The sequence below is a fragment of the Sarcophilus harrisii genome, chromosome 2, assembly GCF_902635505.1.
Source record: "Sarcophilus harrisii chromosome 2, mSarHar1.11, whole genome shotgun sequence".
NCBI classification, from domain to species: domain Eukaryota; kingdom Metazoa; phylum Chordata; class Mammalia; order Dasyuromorphia; family Dasyuridae; genus Sarcophilus; species Sarcophilus harrisii.
This window is the reverse complement of record NC_045427.1, coordinates 503,209,749-503,226,139: the sequence shown is the minus strand read 5'-3', so window position 1 is coordinate 503,226,139 and position 16,391 is coordinate 503,209,749. Positions and strand designations below refer to the sequence as shown.

The following is a 16,391-nucleotide window of genomic DNA, read 5'->3' as shown; positions in this document are numbered from 1 at the left end:
TCAAGAGGTTATATCAGAGGTGGTAGTTCATAATTGAGATCTTTTTCTCTAGTGTCTTTTCCCCCATTTGTAAAACATTTGCCTCTAAATTTTTCTTTGTTTTGTACTTTGGGGTTTTAAATATCATTTGCTTTTCCTAACATTTCACAGCATCCCATTTTTTCTTCTTTAATTTTTCTTAATTTAAAAGAATAAAAATTTATTTAAAATTGATATGCCTTTTAATTTGAAATAAAAGATTCAATAGCTTTTGTGAACCATCAATAAAAATTGTTAAAATTCATTAGATTTGCCACAGTAGAAATATTCATGTCTGGAATGTTTGTTTACATCCCTCAGGTTTCACCTGCCATGAGCATGGTGCCACAGTGCTTCAATATGCACCTAAGCAGCAACTTTTAATCTCTGGAGGCAGGAAAGGATGGGTCTGTATATTTGATATTCGGCAGAGACAAATAGTTCATACATTCCAGGCCCATGACTCGGCTATTAAGGCCATGGCTCTGGACCCTTGTGAGGAATATTTTACTACAGGATCAGCAGAGGGGAACATAAAGGTAATTCCATATGCTTCAAGTTCATTGTAAAAATCAAAGGAAATAATGTATGGGAAGTGTTTTGTAAACCTTAAAGTGATCTATATCTATCTATATACCTATAATTGTAAATTAATATTGATAATTTTGAAAACACAGATTATTGAATTATGTACTAATACTCAGTCTGGGGAAAAACTTGATGTTTTCAAAATGTGGTGACTTAATTCAGAAAATACTAGTTTGTGGCCATATGTTTAAAATGTTCAATTTGCAAAATTAGTTTCCATTAGATTATTCTTGGTGATGTTGGCAAGTATGCCTCTTAACTGTTTTCCACAGGTTAGTCATCTTTAAAAGATACTTAAATGTTTATTTGGAAGCAGTATGACTGATTTAACTTGTTAAATATATTTGTTATTTCCCGATTAATTTGTAGAGTTAGTACAACATACCAATTATTTGTGGGCAGATTTTCCTAAAGAACTCTTTCAGTAGAGGTTTGAGAAGGAACCCCAGGATCAGAAGTTGCCTGATATTAATGGGATTCTCATTCCACTTGGGCCTGCTGATACTTGTAGACCAGTTTTGACCCTAAGCAAAACTTATATATATGTTGCCCTTCACTCACAAAGCCTTTTACAAACTTCTTGCTGCTAGTGCCAGTTCTCCCCTTCATGCCCCATCTCTTTCCTGAGTTCCCTTACCACTTGTTTTCCTTCTCCCTGCCTTAGATGACCTCTCTAGACTTTCCCTTGGCCTGCTTAATTCTTAGAGTGCCCTAACCTGTTATGTGGGATCTCTGTTCTTTCCCCTTGCTCATCTCAGAACAGGAATCTCCTCGCTGAAAAGACTGCATGGTCCTGATCCTGGGAACCCGGAAGAGGAGTCACCTTCTCCACACTTAATCCTGTCCCTCATACACAGTGCCCACACACTGTTAGCTTATAATAAATATGCATCGATTGATTCTGTTCTTTCTGAAATGTTTTCTTTTGCTTATCTGTATCCTCTATTCTCAGAAGAGATAAAATATCTAAGGATTAATCAAGTGGGCATTTCTTTGATTTGAAAAAAAAATTTCTGTGTAAATTTAAATGTGAATGAGAGAGATATTAAGTTTCTTCAGGTTATGCTTGAGGCTTCTGAGGGATGGTGTAGATGGTGATGTTGCCCAGTAAAGCTTTTGGGGAAAGAGGCTGTCATTGTTAGAGAGGCTGCCCTGAGTGGCGTGGTGGAAATTTAATTGGAAAAGTTGGGAAAATGGGTAAGGGAACCTTGATTGGAACAACATTGATGATCGTCTATCTGCATTTTTTCATTTCTGAATTAAATTTAATTCTTTATAACCAGGTTTCTTCAGCTGACTTTATAATATTCTCTTTTCAAATAGGTGTGGAGATTGACCGGCCATGGCTTAATTCATTCATTTAAAAATGAGCATGCTAAACAATCCATATTCAGAAATATTGGGGCTGGAGTCATGAAGATTGAAATAGTTCCAGGCAATCGACTTTTCTCCTGTGGAGCAGATGGCACACTGAAGATGAGAGTTTTACCCAATGCTTTTAACATCCCCAATAGCATTTTTGACATTCTGTAAACTTAAGGATTTGGGCATTATTTTTATATATACCTTCAAATTTTTAAAAAGCTGCACTAGTATCCAGTATGAGAACTAATTGTGCTTTCTGAGCTGTTTTTTTGACAAACTGAAAACAGTACAAAATACTGCAATTATTTGTTCACATCGAATTTGATTAAAGCAGCTGACTTATTTTGAGCATTGCCTGCCTCAATAAGTAGGTGGGATGGCTGTGCATGCATTGTATTGTAATGATTTAACGTATTGAAAAATTATACTTAGTGTAGTGAAGGGTTAGCATTATTTATGGGATTTAGCAACCTGATTCAGAGAGAAATAGATACTAACAGGCCACAGCAGCGAAGAGCACTGGGATAACAAAATAAAATCCTAAAATGTTGATGCTGATTCAGGTTTCTCTTCCAGTTCTTGAAAGCATGCCTGCAATTTTCTTATTTGTAATGAAGGGAAGGATCTTAATGAAGACGTTAAGAGTTCCAGGTCACCAGGCCTTCAAAAAAAAAAAATTTAACTATAGAACAGAGTAAACCCATGTACTGCAGAGAGAGAAAGACCCATCTGTTCTTTTCTGCTGAAATTTTTTTTCCTGTTAGTGTTTCTACTGGGCTAGTACTGTAACTTGCACATGAACGCAAACTTAAATGCAATGTTTTCTTTCTAGTTCGTACATTCACATTTTTTTCACTGCTAGATTTTCTATTTAAATACTTGCCTTCACATTAGGAATGTAACATGTGAACATGGAATATTTGTAAGTGAACCAAAACTTGTTTTCTTAGTCCAGTTTAGTATATTTTCTTGTACCCAAGAAAAATTAAAGATACCACTTAAAAATTATATTAAAATCACACCAATGGAGCGTACAATGCCACACTTCAAATGAATGTTGGGCTTTTTTGGGGCCAGTTAACAAATAGTTGATGATATTGGTGATATTATTTATTACCACCATATATTGTATAAACTATGCAGAGTTAAATATTATTTGCTTGTAATATATTTGCAGATGTTGTCATATTTTGATGTAATTCTTTGGTTATGACCAAAAAATGTTCTTGAGATATTGGAACTGGTGTCTATGTATTTAAATGTTAACCAGCAAATTGTCTTATTACGTTAATGAGAATGTCAATGCTTGTTCAGTAATAGTAAACTATAATGGCATAACAGCACCTTTCTCTGAAGGCGATGTGAAATACAGACTGTGAAATACGTATGTAAAAGAAAAATAAATGTTGTTTGTTAAAGTTTCACCTTGGTAAGTTTGTTAAATTCAAGCAGACCAGTTTTACCATCCTTTGCATACAACTGCGTTGAAAATCAGGAACAATTTTTTAGTTTATTTGAACCTTTAAATGATTAAAGACTGGTCTCATTTGTTTTCTTCTTAATGCTAATAGGTTTAAATCTGTGAGAAATCTGCTATGTAGATACTGTTTTAGGTGCCTGGCATCAGTGGAAGAACAGTTCAAGCATTTGTAAGAAAATGAGGATATTGCTTTATCTGCAAATGACCATGGTCTTTTGATCCAAAAGTAATCACAGAAATTTACTTCTTGGATTTAAAAGAAACTGATGTTAGAAGTGGCCAATCCCATCTCTTTTTAATCTCTTGCTTAAAACCTCTGAACCTTGGGGAAATATGGACCCAATAGAAATCAGAAAAAGGGCAAAAGAGGGAGAAATAGGAATCTTCTTGCAGGTTAAGTAGAAAACAGAAACAACAAAATGTTGCAAATAGGTCTTTGACAACTTCAGGTAAGAAGGTATTTGTTATTTAATATAGTACACTTTATTACCAAAATCCCATCTTTTTTATTCTTAACATTTTTAGAAGAGAGAATTATCACCAACTCAATTTATAAAAATAAAAGGGAGGAGTAATTTGAATTATCAATCAGATTTTAAAATGTGGCTATGGAATAAGATTTTTATTTTTTAAAATGAGTCCATAGTAACTGGGGAATTTCTACCACTTCTAACAAAGGAATGAAACCACATAAGAGCTGACCAAGGAAATCCTGAAAAAAGCTAGTTGACTTTCCAGTTCTATCTTTTTGTTCAATTTTTTCTGCTCTCTGCTCTGCTCTTCATCAGTTGTGTCAAACTCAAATAGCAACAAATGCCACATAATTGTCCAGGAGGATTCCTCTCGGCTTATATCAACTTAGAAGACCTTATATTGACAACTATACATGTGTAGTCATACAAAACATTTCTCTGTTAACCATATTATAAAGAAAACAAAATTTAAAAAAAGTATACTTCAATCTACATGAAGTTTATCAGTTCTTTCTCTGGAGGTGGAAAGCATTCTTCCATCATGGCTCCTTTGGAATTGTTTTGGATGTTTGTTTTTATAAGAACACCTAAATCTTTCACAGTTGATCACCTTTATAATATTACTGTTACTGTGTACAGTATTCTGGTTCTGTGCACTTTATTTTGCATCAGTTCTTATACAATTGTCCTGTTTTTCCTGAAGCTTATTCTGCTTGTCATTTCTTATATTATAGCCCAGTAATAACCTATCTCAATCATATGCCACAATTAAGGGTATCCCCTTAATGTCCAGTTCTTAACCATTATGAAAAGAACTGTTTATACATATTTTTGTACAAATGGGCTCTTTTCCATTTTTTTCCTTCTTTGGGATACAGATTTATTACTGCTGTTGGGTTAAAAAGATATGCACATTTTCTTAGGCCTTTAGCTTCTCCAGAATGGTTGGACAACTCTACCAATAGTGCATTGGTATCCCAATTTTTACATATCCCTTTGATCCTTTTACATGGTAAATCTTGTGTAATACAGATTATGACTGTAATTTTTGAGTGATTTATTTCTTGCTGCTTGAAATATTTTCTCTTTGACCCGGCAGCTCTGGACTTTGACTATAATATTCCTGGGAGTTTTCATTTTGAGACCTCTTTTAGGTGGTAATTGGTGGATTCCTCCTTTACTTTCTATTTTACTCTCTTGCTTCCATAACATTGAGTCTATTTTTCTTTAGAATTTCTTGAAATGTGAAAAGTCTAAACTCTTTCTTTGAGTATGGCTTTCAAGTAATACAATAATGTGTGTTATACCAACAGTACATCAGTGTCTCAATTTTTCCACATCCCCTCCAATATATATCATTTTCCTTTTCTTTCATGTTAGCCAGTCTGATAGGTATGAAACTTGTATTCGAATTGTTTTAATTTGCATTTTTTTTATATGGTTGGTGGTAGTTTGCATTTCTTTTGAAAATTGTTCTTATCCTTCAACTGCTTGTCTATCTCCTGGGGAGTGTTTCTCCTTATATATTTTTGTTAATGCACTTTACATCTTGGATTTTAGACTTTTATGAAAAGAAAAATCTATCTTGCTTTTTAAAGATATTAGCTTTATTCTTATTAATACTTTTTCATTTTAGAATAGGATTAGGGACTAGATTTATAATTTTAATCATTTAAGGAAATGTTTCTACTAATGAAAATTGGCAATTTAAAAAGTTTTAGAGAACTACCTACAAAGAGGTTTCAAATGTGATAGCTTATGGCTTGAATCAAAATAAGGAATATTTGACAATTTTTAAAAATTGAAATACAACGGAGCCTAGAGGGGCTTGAAGGCAAGTGAAGTAAACAGAGCCAGGAGAACATTGTACACAATAATAATAAGATTGTATAATGATCAACTGTGATGAATTTGGCTCTTTTCAACAATGAGGTGAATCAGGGCTATTCCGATAGACTTGTGATGGAAAGTATGATTCACTTCCAGAGAGAATTATGGATATTGAATGTGGATCAAACCATATTTTTTTTTACCTTTTTGGAGAGTTGTTGTGTGTTTGCCTTTTTTTTTCCTTGTGTTTTTTTCCCTTTATATATGACTTTTTCTTTTGTACAATATGATCAATATAGAAATATGTTTAGAAGAATTGCACATGTCTAACCTATATTGGATCATTTGCTGTCTTGGGGTGTGACAAAGGGTGGAAAAATTTGGAACACAAGGTTTTGCAAAGGTGAATGTTGAAAACTTATCTTTGCATGTATTTGGAAAAATAAAATACTATAAAAATAAAAGAAATAAAACAGATAATTATGTGGTTATCGAAGTTGATATATGCAACAGTGATCCTTATATATAGATTAGTATTTGAGTTTGATACCAGTGGTCTTGATAACTGAGAAATTAAGAGACAGCAAATGTGTGTCATTGGCAGGATTGAAACACAGAGCTTCCTACCTCTCATTCTTAAGAACTCTCCTCTATTTACATCTAAAAAGAAAATCAATTTTTCTTCACTTTAAAAAATATTATGCAATTCCTTATATTTAGATTATGTATTGATTCAGAGTTTATATTAGAGTATATAACACAAGGTAATGGCAGAAATTTATTTTCAAACAGTTTTCCTGCTTTCCCAGCAGTTCTTATAAAATAGTTGTTTGTGTTCTAGAAAAATTGTTACAGATTAGGTTACCGATCCTGGAGAGGTTAATAGGACTAGGTCATATAAAATTAGAATTTGAACCCAGTTCTTGATTTCAATCAAATTCAGTGTTTTTACTGCCTCAGGTAATTCACAGGATTGTGTGTTTAGCTTTGGAAGCTGCCTGAGACAGAAGATCCAATCCCCTCATGTTGAAAATGAGTAAATAGACCTAGAGGTTTTGACTTGCCTAAAGTCACACAGATATGTATGTTGTTCAGTCACCTTCAACTCTAGCCACCCCTATGAGCTTTGAACCACAGTCAACTTCAGAAGAGCTGCCATGTCATAGCTCTGCTTGGGAAATAACACTCAAGATTTCAGGGAGAACCTCTTTCTCCAATCTAAGCTTAGACTTGTTCTGGTTTCCCTTACGGGGATAGCTTGTGGTGCTCTAAAGGTGAGCCTTATGGTTTTGGGTCAGCATTTGTCTAGCCTAAAGTTTGCTCAGGATATCCTTTCTTATCTCTCTTATGTTGCTCTAGTTAAGTCCTGGGTCCAAGGGTAATAAGACAATTACATCTAGAATAACACCCTACACCTGCCTGCTCAGCTCACTGCTTCACAGAAGAGATATTAATAAATATTTTAACAAATAAGGAAAGAACTGCTAAATGTCATTAAAATAATGAGTAAATGTAGACCAATGAATGAAAGAATAAGCTATCAAGCCTCAGTAACTGTGGAATGTTTCTTGTCATCATGGCCAATTTTAAATAGGATTGAATATAGAAGAAAGTTTCCCTGGAATACACCTGTTGGGGAGAATTAAACAAAAAGGAACTCCAAACTATTAAGTGACAATTTTGTTTAAATGAATACCAAGGGGTATTTCTCACTTTCTCACTGAGGAGACTCTAATATCTAAGATATACAGGGAACCAAGAGACATTCCCTAGTAAGTAGTTAGAGAATGAGCAGTTCTCAAAAATATTGCTAAATTATGAATAACTATATAAAAGAGTTTTTCAGATTATCATTCATGGGAGAAATGCAAACCAAAGCAGCTCTTGAGTTTCATCTCACACCCAGGAAAAAGACAATGATAACCAAAAAATAGGAATAGTAAAGGTTGGAAGGATTTTGGAATTGGTTCAATCATTCTGGAAATCATTTTTGGATTAAGTAGTTAAAATGTCTGCGCCATTTGACACAGATATCTTCCTGCTAGACATGTACCCCAGGGAAGTCAGAGATAGCAAAAAGTTTCCATATTTGTTTGTTTTTTGCTGTCCTTCATTTTCAAAGATGACCAAAATGACATCACTATGCTAGAATTGACTTAGAGTATGTCTGATTTTGGTTGATGAGACCAATACAAGCTCGGAATGCTCTGCCACAAGTTGGACACAAATAATCCACATGAACATTGGGGTAGCTTCTCTAATTTTGTCTATTTCGTGTTTCCTTTGGGCTAATTCACTTCGGCTCTGCTTCTAGAGCACGGCACTTTCCCTGATGAGGGCCTGCATGCTGGGTGGTCCTGGGCCAGGATCCCCCACATCATGTAACCAATTCTAAAGTTCTTAAAAGAGACCTTGAGAGTGTCCTTGTATCACTTTTCTGACCACCTTGTGATCTCTTTCCCTGTGTAAGTTCTCCATAAAATCATTTTTTTTTTTTTTTTGGCAAGTGTAAATTTGGCATTTGAACGATGTGCCAGGACAACGGAGTTGTGCTCTCTGCAGTAGAGTCCCTATGCACCAAAGCATTGATTATGATGCTGGTTGTGGTGAGAAAGAATTGGAAGTAAAGTAGATGCCTATTGACTGGGGAATAGTTAAACATTCTGATACCTAAAAGTTGTTCAGCCTCCTTAAAAGTACTGATTAGAATTCAAAGAAACATGGGAAATCATGAATTACTGCAGAGTAACACTGACTAAAAAAAATGGATGGGGGGAAAAGTGAAACTGAATACAATGTAATTATAATGATTAATCTGGTCCCTGAGAATAGACATACCTCCTTCCTGTTATACAGGTGGGAGCTTTCACTGTGGAACATTGCATTTACTGTCAGATTCTCAGTGAGTTGCTTAGTTTTGCTGAACTTTTTTTTAATTATAAAGATAAGGGTGAGATGTGGTCAGAAACAAATGAATGCATATAAGGACAAAAAATATCATCAAAACCTTAAGTGAACATCATGATCAAAGTTCAAGTCCAGGACTTGAGATGGGACAGCTTTGATGAGCTGCTTTTACTGGATCAGTAAGAAGTGTTTTGAAAACAGTAAAGAAGGGAAGCAAATACAACCTGTACCCCTTTCTCCTTTGATCTGTCTTAAACCTTTTTTGGTAATCAGTTGACATGCTTTCATGGAACACCTTCCTGTATAGACTGTTAAGTTCTAAAGATACAGAAAAAGGAAAAAAGACAATCTATTCTCAAGGAGCTCTTAATTAATGAGGGAGATGGTGTGTTTCAGAGAGGTGTTAGGAAGTTGTTTTATTTAGGTGCTTGCAAGAATATTTTGGAAGCTTCATGAAAGCATATACACGTGGGAAATGACAAATTTTTTGTTGATTGTGTAGACCTAAGAAAGTGATGGTTGCTGTAAAGTCATGCTCTGCCCTTCATGAATTCATTTGGGATTTTCTTAGAAGAGATATTGGAGAGGTTTGTTATTTCCTTCTCCAGCTCATTTTATAGATGAGAAAACTGAGGCAAATGGGATTAAGTGATTTATCTAGGATCACACAGCTACTAAGTCTCTGAGGTTAGATTTGATCTCACAAAGATGAGTCATCCTAAACCCAGGTCTGGTACTCTATCTACTGGGCCATCTAGCCATTCCTGGAAAGTGATTGAGAAAATGTTAATAATGCAGATTAAATTTAGAAGTGTATTGGGAGCACTTTTTTCCCCCTCTGGAGAACTGATTGTTAAATATTTACCAACACAACCCTGGGTTGGGATGTTTGTATAGGAAGGTAGTGAGAAGACTTAAAAGGATAATTATTGTTTATTGCTGTACCTATCAAAAAGGTGTATTATCAAATATTTTCTTATATATGGTTAAATATTGATTCAGTAAATGTTTATATAGTTCCTACCATGCATAGAGTATTATGCTAAATCTTATAAGGAATATAAATATGAGTAAGACACGATCACAAGAAGCTTAGCATAAACTAGATGAGTTTATAAGATTTTATTGTACAAGATTATTTGATCTAAACAATTTACTGTAACTGGATTGACAAAACATTGTTTTTAAGAATTCCAGAGACATGAAAATAATTATGCAGAATTATTCTTTGTAAAGGTATTTGCTACAACACAATGAGCCTTGTCAAACACTTTAAACGTAACAGAGGAGGCACCTATATAATCAATTAATTTCTTATAATTGTTAACATGTGAGCTAATTTTGTTAAGAGGCCAGAGATTTTGAATGTTATATTTTCAATTTATATGGGCACCATTTAAGATCCTTCATTGATTGAACTGAATATATGCAAATAGATAATAACAGGATTGAAAATTGATTAACCTATGCTGTTGTAAGTGAAAAGAGAGCATTAGAGTTTAGGATTAAATCTCCCTGCCTGCCTGCTAATTACTACTAGATAAAGTGAAGGAAGATTTTCTGATTTTGCCAGAATTTCTCTTTTGCATTTGAAACTATACCCAAAGAACTATAAAACTGTTCATTCCCTTTGATACAGCAGTGACACTACTGAGTCTGAATCCCAAAGAGACCAGAAAAGAGGGAAAAGGACCCACATGTGCAAAAAAATATCTGTAGCAGCCCTTTTTGTAGTAGCAATGGGAAAAGGCTGGAAGAGTTATAGTATATAAATTTAATGGAATATTATTGTTTTATAAAAAATGATGAGCAGGCTGATTTCAAGAAAGCCTAAAAAGACGTACACGAGGGGCAGCTAGGTGGTGCAGTATCTACCAGCCCTGACGTCAGGAGAACCTGAGTTCAAATCTGACCTCAGATACTTTATACTTCTTAGCTGTGTGACCCTGAGCAACTCACTTAATCCCAATTGCCTCAGCTAAAAAAGAAAAAAAAAAAAGATATACATGAACTGATGTTGAGTGAAGTGAGTAGAAGCAAGAGAACATTGTGCAGTGCAACAAGAATATGGGATGATCAGTTGTGATGGACTTGGCTCTTTTCAACAATGTGTTGATTCAAGGCATTTCCAATAGAATCAGGATGGAAAATACCATCTGCATCAAGAGAGAGAACTATGAAGACTGAATGTGGATCAAAACTTAGTATTTTCACTTTTTGTTTTTTTTTTCTTGTGACTTTTTACCTTTTGGAACAACATGACAAATATGAAGGTGTATTTAAAAGAATTGCACATATTTAAACTATATTGGAGGGATGGAGAAAAATCTGGAACTTGTCAAAATCTTACAAAAATGAATGTTGAAAACTATATATTTGGAAAAATAAAAAAGATTTTCCTTTCTGCTGTCTTCTCAAGTGAAGAGTTTCCATTTATGAAGTTGTACCCAGACGGAGGAAATTGGTGGTAAAAAGGGGAAACTTCTAGTTCCAGCTTTGCCACTAACTGTGCCTTTGTCCAAGTCACTTGACTTGGACCTCAGATTCCTCATCTACAAAATTATAATGGACTAGGTTTTTTTCAGTTCTATGATTCAGAATTCATGGACTAAGGAAGAAATATTTAGGATATGGCCACAATTCAGAGTCAAGTAGGTTACTACATCAAGGAGACTGTAAGTAAACTGGTTTTTGAAAACCAGTGCTGTCATATTTAAATTTTACTCACCCATTATTAAATTGTTCCTGCCCCAGAGGAGGATCATAGTAGATTTCTTTTTCTACTGTGCTGATGTTGGATGTCTTAAAATAAACATGTGGGATGAGTAATGGTCAAATTTAACTAAAGGATCATTCATTCCCTCCATTTACTTTCTTTGACACTTTTTCCTTGATATTTTAAAATATTACAAATACAAATGACATTAGCAGGACTGTGAATGTGACTTAGGAGTTTGTCAGGTGGGATAGTAGGGAATACACAGTAAATCATAGAATCTATGAGGGACCACTTTCTTCATTTTGTTTCTTCATTCTTGGTGCCCCTTGGACAGGTCAAGACAATTTTTGTTTGTTATATTTTGCTTTGTTTTTGGGGTAAAGAGACTAGTTGCTTCAATCATCTCTATGACCTAAATTAACTTTCTGCTACTTATTGTCTACATTACTTTGGGTGACATAATTCTCTCTTCCAAGAACTATCTCTGTTGGCCTTAGTGACTTCATCTGTAAATGAAATTGTTGAATGATGTGACCTCTAAGGGTTTCTTTCAAGTCTAAACTCTTTGATTTTTTTTCATCCAATGAAATTGATTAATTAGGTAACAATTGGCCATTTCTATAGTTCAAACTATCATTAGAGTAGATAGAGTGATCCAATGGCCAAAAAGGACAGCTGTCTACACTGATTGTCAACCCAATATAAAATGAAGGGGGAAACCAGCAAAGCCCGGTATCGTGATTTTTTTCTCCTTTGAGGCCAAAGGAAACACTTTATATAACAAAGCTTTCTCACTGTTGGAAGGGATGTAACAGTCCTTAGAGAACTCTTTTACAACCACTGTGGTGTAGTGGATAAGATCAGGATGGGGGGGAGGGGGTCAGGAAGACTTGACATAAAATTCCACTCAGGCAATTTCCAGTTGTGAGAACCTGTCAAGTCTTTACCTTTCTGGAACTCAGCTGCCTTATCTATTAATGGAGAGGATCGAACTTTTCAACCCTAAATCTAGGACCTTATGGAGAAAATGTTCCCAAAAAACTACAATAGGAAATGAGCTTCAGATTCTGAAAGTTATGTATTAAAAGGTCAAAAGGCAAAAACGACAAATAATTATTTTAAGACTGTGCCCATTTATCAAAATTTTATTGAATAATTTGATTAATGTTAACATGAAATGTACAGCCAGAGCAAGTCATTCACCATTACTCATCTTGTTATGCATAACAATAATGGGAAGTCTATGGCTTTGCATGATACACAGGAGTGGGACATCTGGCTGAGAAGTGAGAATCCCATCAATCACCTTTCCCTCGGATATTTTGTCATCACAGAGATACAGCCAAAAAAAGTTCCCTGTTGCCCCCTCCCCAGACATTTTTGTGAAGGTAACAAGACTGCAGGTGGTTGTAGTACATACATAACCTTCTCCATGGGTTGTTTGGGCCCAAAAGCTCTTTGTAGCTACAATCACCTGGTACTCAGTGGATAAGTAGATAGCAAAGCCACCTGTCTTGAGTAGGAGGCTGTTCATATATAAAGAGAAATGTCTTTTGAAGATTGAACCTTATATAGTTTTTAGGTGTTGAAGGAATGTTTTAATTATTTTTAAATGTGACTATCTGCTTTTGATTAATCTAGTAGTGGGGGATTCTTTGACTTGGTTCTGTTGTATTAAGAAACCTCTAAGTTTCAGATGTGTCTCAAAACTAATCACATCTCTGAGTCAAGAGTTCTTAAGGGAGTAGGGCCTGTGAACTTGTTTTTTTTTTTTCTGCTAAATTTTTTTAAATTTATTTTTTTAAATAACTTTTTATTGACAGAACCCATGCCAAAGTAATTTTTTACAACATTATCCCTTGCACTCACTTCTGTTCCGATTTTTCCCTTCCCTCCCTCCACCCCCTCCCCCAGATGGCAAGCAGTCCTATACATATTAAATAGATTACAGTAGATCTTGGATACAATATATGTGTGCAGAACCAAACACTTCTCTTGCTCAGAGAGAATTGGATTCAGAAGATATAAATGACCCGGGAGGAAAAACAAAAATGGAAGCAGTTTACATTCATTTCCTAGTGTTCTTTCTTTGGGTGTAGCTGCTTCTGTGTGAACTTGTTTTTAAGAAATATACAACAACTGCATTTCAATATAACTGGTTTCCTTTGCAATGTGAGGTGTTTTTTTTTTTTTGTTTGTTTGTTTTTTTTAATGCATTTTAAAAAACATTATTTTGAGAAGGGACCTATAGATTTTACTGGGCTTTCAAAGAGGTTGACAGAAAAGGTTAGTCCCTGATGGAAATCATTTGAAACAGTATTAAAGTTCTTCCTTGAATTTTCAAAATTAAGACTGCTTATTTTTTTTCCCCCTTAATTGGAAACCTGAGGATTTAAACTAATGCAGGAAAATAAGAATATAATCACTCTTCCCTCACCTCATGTGTGAAAATATAAGCTTTCTTAATCAACTAAATTATAAAATGATCAACTCTAACAGAAAGGAAAGTAGATACTTTATCCATAGCTAAAGGGACAGTACTGATGTATTTGTTGTTCTTGTTCTTTTACTTATAATGATCTTTCTCATATTTGTTTTTTAGAATTCCTGTTACTTTCAACATTCGGTTCACATACAGAAAGCCTCATTGTGTTTCCCTTTACCTCAGATTATCATGTAATTATATTATTTGCATATGTGTTTCATTGCCCCAGCAGAACACCAATCCCTTGGGAATTAGAATGGATTTTATGTTTGGTCATTTATCTCCATTGCTTAGAGCAATGCCTTGCAGCAAATGCTTAATATATGTTTGTTGGATTGGAAGATGGTTCATGTTTGAGAAATACAATCTAGGCTTTTTTTTTTTTTTTTCAAAACTGAATTTGTGTTCATGAAACTAATTCCTTTGATTTATGTCATATGCATTAAAATAGAAATAACTTCCATTAATATGCAGAATTCATGTTTCCATATAAGAATTTTAACCACAAGGAATCTCTTAAAATATTTTAAAATAACAATATTAAATGAAACTAAGACTGAGAAAAAATACCATGATATGAAAATTTAAATACTAGATACAGTGACCTTGGACACAGGACAGTATTGTTCAAGGTTACATAATATATTGCTGAAAAAAAATGTGTTTGAGCTGTGTCAACACGACATCAACATAACTGATTGTAAAGTGAAAAAAAAATACAGCTAATCCAACTGAATGTTCTATCAACACAGCATCCCTTACAAGTAATCTGATTGGCTTTTTCAGAAAATCATTTGATTGCTTGGATGTTGAGTCTAGGCAAAGAAACATGACATAGTCACCTAAATGGTAGAATATTCAAATTATTCAGAGCTTAAAGCCTGGCCTTTTGGCTTGTTAGAACAAATGATTTTTAGATTTCTCTATGCCAAAAAATATAAAGAAATTATGTTGATTTGAAGTTATCTTTTTTTTTCTTTCCTTTAGGTATATTACAGTGCAAATCATCTAGAGAATTTAAAGAAAGTTTATCTGAGTAGCAGAAGATAGCAATGATGACAATACCCTTTAGTCTAATTATTTTTTTTTTCCATTTCTGTAGGCCACAGCACTATATCTTCCCAAAAAGGAAGAAAAAGGGAGAAAATCACTTCCATTGACTACTCTTGTTATAGAGTAAGGCAAGTGCTTTTTTACCTATCCTGCACTCTCCCTTACTTTTCCCTCCCCCCCCCCCAATAAAAAAATGTACTACAAAATCTTCAGATAACTAATCTCCTTAGGTTTACAAAATCCTAGGCTGATTAGTAAATCAGAGAATCAGGCTTACTTACAATACTGAATACCTTTCTGCTGAAGTGTACAAAAATGCTTTTCATGAACTAGATTTTAGCCCACGGAGGTCCCATTTTAGAAACTCTAAGGATGGACCAATGATATGGTCACAGAACTACAATGACCCAATATCTTAGTTACAAATGATTTGTTACCACAAAACTACAGAATCCCCAAACTGGTAGAAACATCTGTCTGCTGAATTGACAGCTGAGCAAGAAGCAAATGTTATTTCTTCTGGGTTTCTGCTGTTCATGGAGGTGAGTAAATTAAGCATGACAAAAAAGTACAAGTGATTTGGCTTCTCTTCTGCCTGCACAAATTCCACACTGAATACTAAATCAGCTCTAGGGTAGACTTTACCAACCTCAAAGAGTAAAGCTGACTTCCAAAGGTAGTCAATTCTTAACCAAATTCATTCAAAGCAATCACTTTCATTAATTCATCTGAAATTTTAATCAATTTTAATTATTTCATATGGGATTTGGCAAATTTGTGGAGAATGTAGGGAACAATCCTTGTTGTTCCCTATAGGCAATTGAAAAATCATAGATTGTCAGAGCTGGAAGGGACCCCATGCAAAAACCACCTAGTCCAACCCCCTCAGTGGATAAGATGAGAAAGCCAAGGGTGAGAATGGTGAAGTAATCTGTCCAAGATCACAGATAGTGAAGAATCAGATCTGGGACAACAATCTTGGTCTTTTGACTCAGTACAAGGTTCTACCACTAAGGAATCCAATTTTAAAGGAGATTGATTCATTTGTTAAGTAGAATATAAACTCTTTGAGGGCAGACACTTTTCCACATTTGTCTTTGTATTCCTAAAGTTCATAGTATCTGGAAAATAATAAGAATTTAATAACTGCTTGATTTCCCAATCAACAAAGCATAGTAATTAATATATAAAGAGTAAGAGATCTCTATATAAATATGTAGATCTCCTTATATAAATAATAATTGGGAAATCTATCAATCAACAAGTAATTATTAAACTCTTACTATACATTTATATATATATATATATATATACACACACATATATATACACATTACTGGATTTTTATTATACATATACACATATGTATAAATCACTGGATTATTTTCTATTTACCCAGCTAAATGACACATTTTAGGTTAAGATGGAAATATTCATATCAAGGTTAAAACTTACTGAGACCAAGAGATCCTA

General features: G+C 34.2%; 1 protein-coding gene across 5 annotated transcripts in view; it reads left to right on the top strand.

The window, feature by feature from the left end:
* Positions 1 to 3,395, top strand: part of DMXL2 (Dmx like 2) — a 150,628-nt gene extending 147,233 nt beyond the window's left edge. For all 5 annotated transcript variants that reach the window (XM_031955201.1, XM_031955199.1, XM_031955200.1 and 2 more), the window contains 2 exons: positions 340 to 557; positions 1,930 to 3,395. In XM_031955201.1, the coding sequence (XP_031811061.1) occupies positions 340 to 557; positions 1,930 to 2,139 (428 nt within the window). In that variant the 3' untranslated portion in view covers positions 2,140 to 3,395. The remainder of the gene's footprint in view (positions 1 to 339; positions 558 to 1,929) is intronic.
* The last annotated feature ends 12,996 nt before the right edge of the window (positions 3,396 to 16,391 follow it).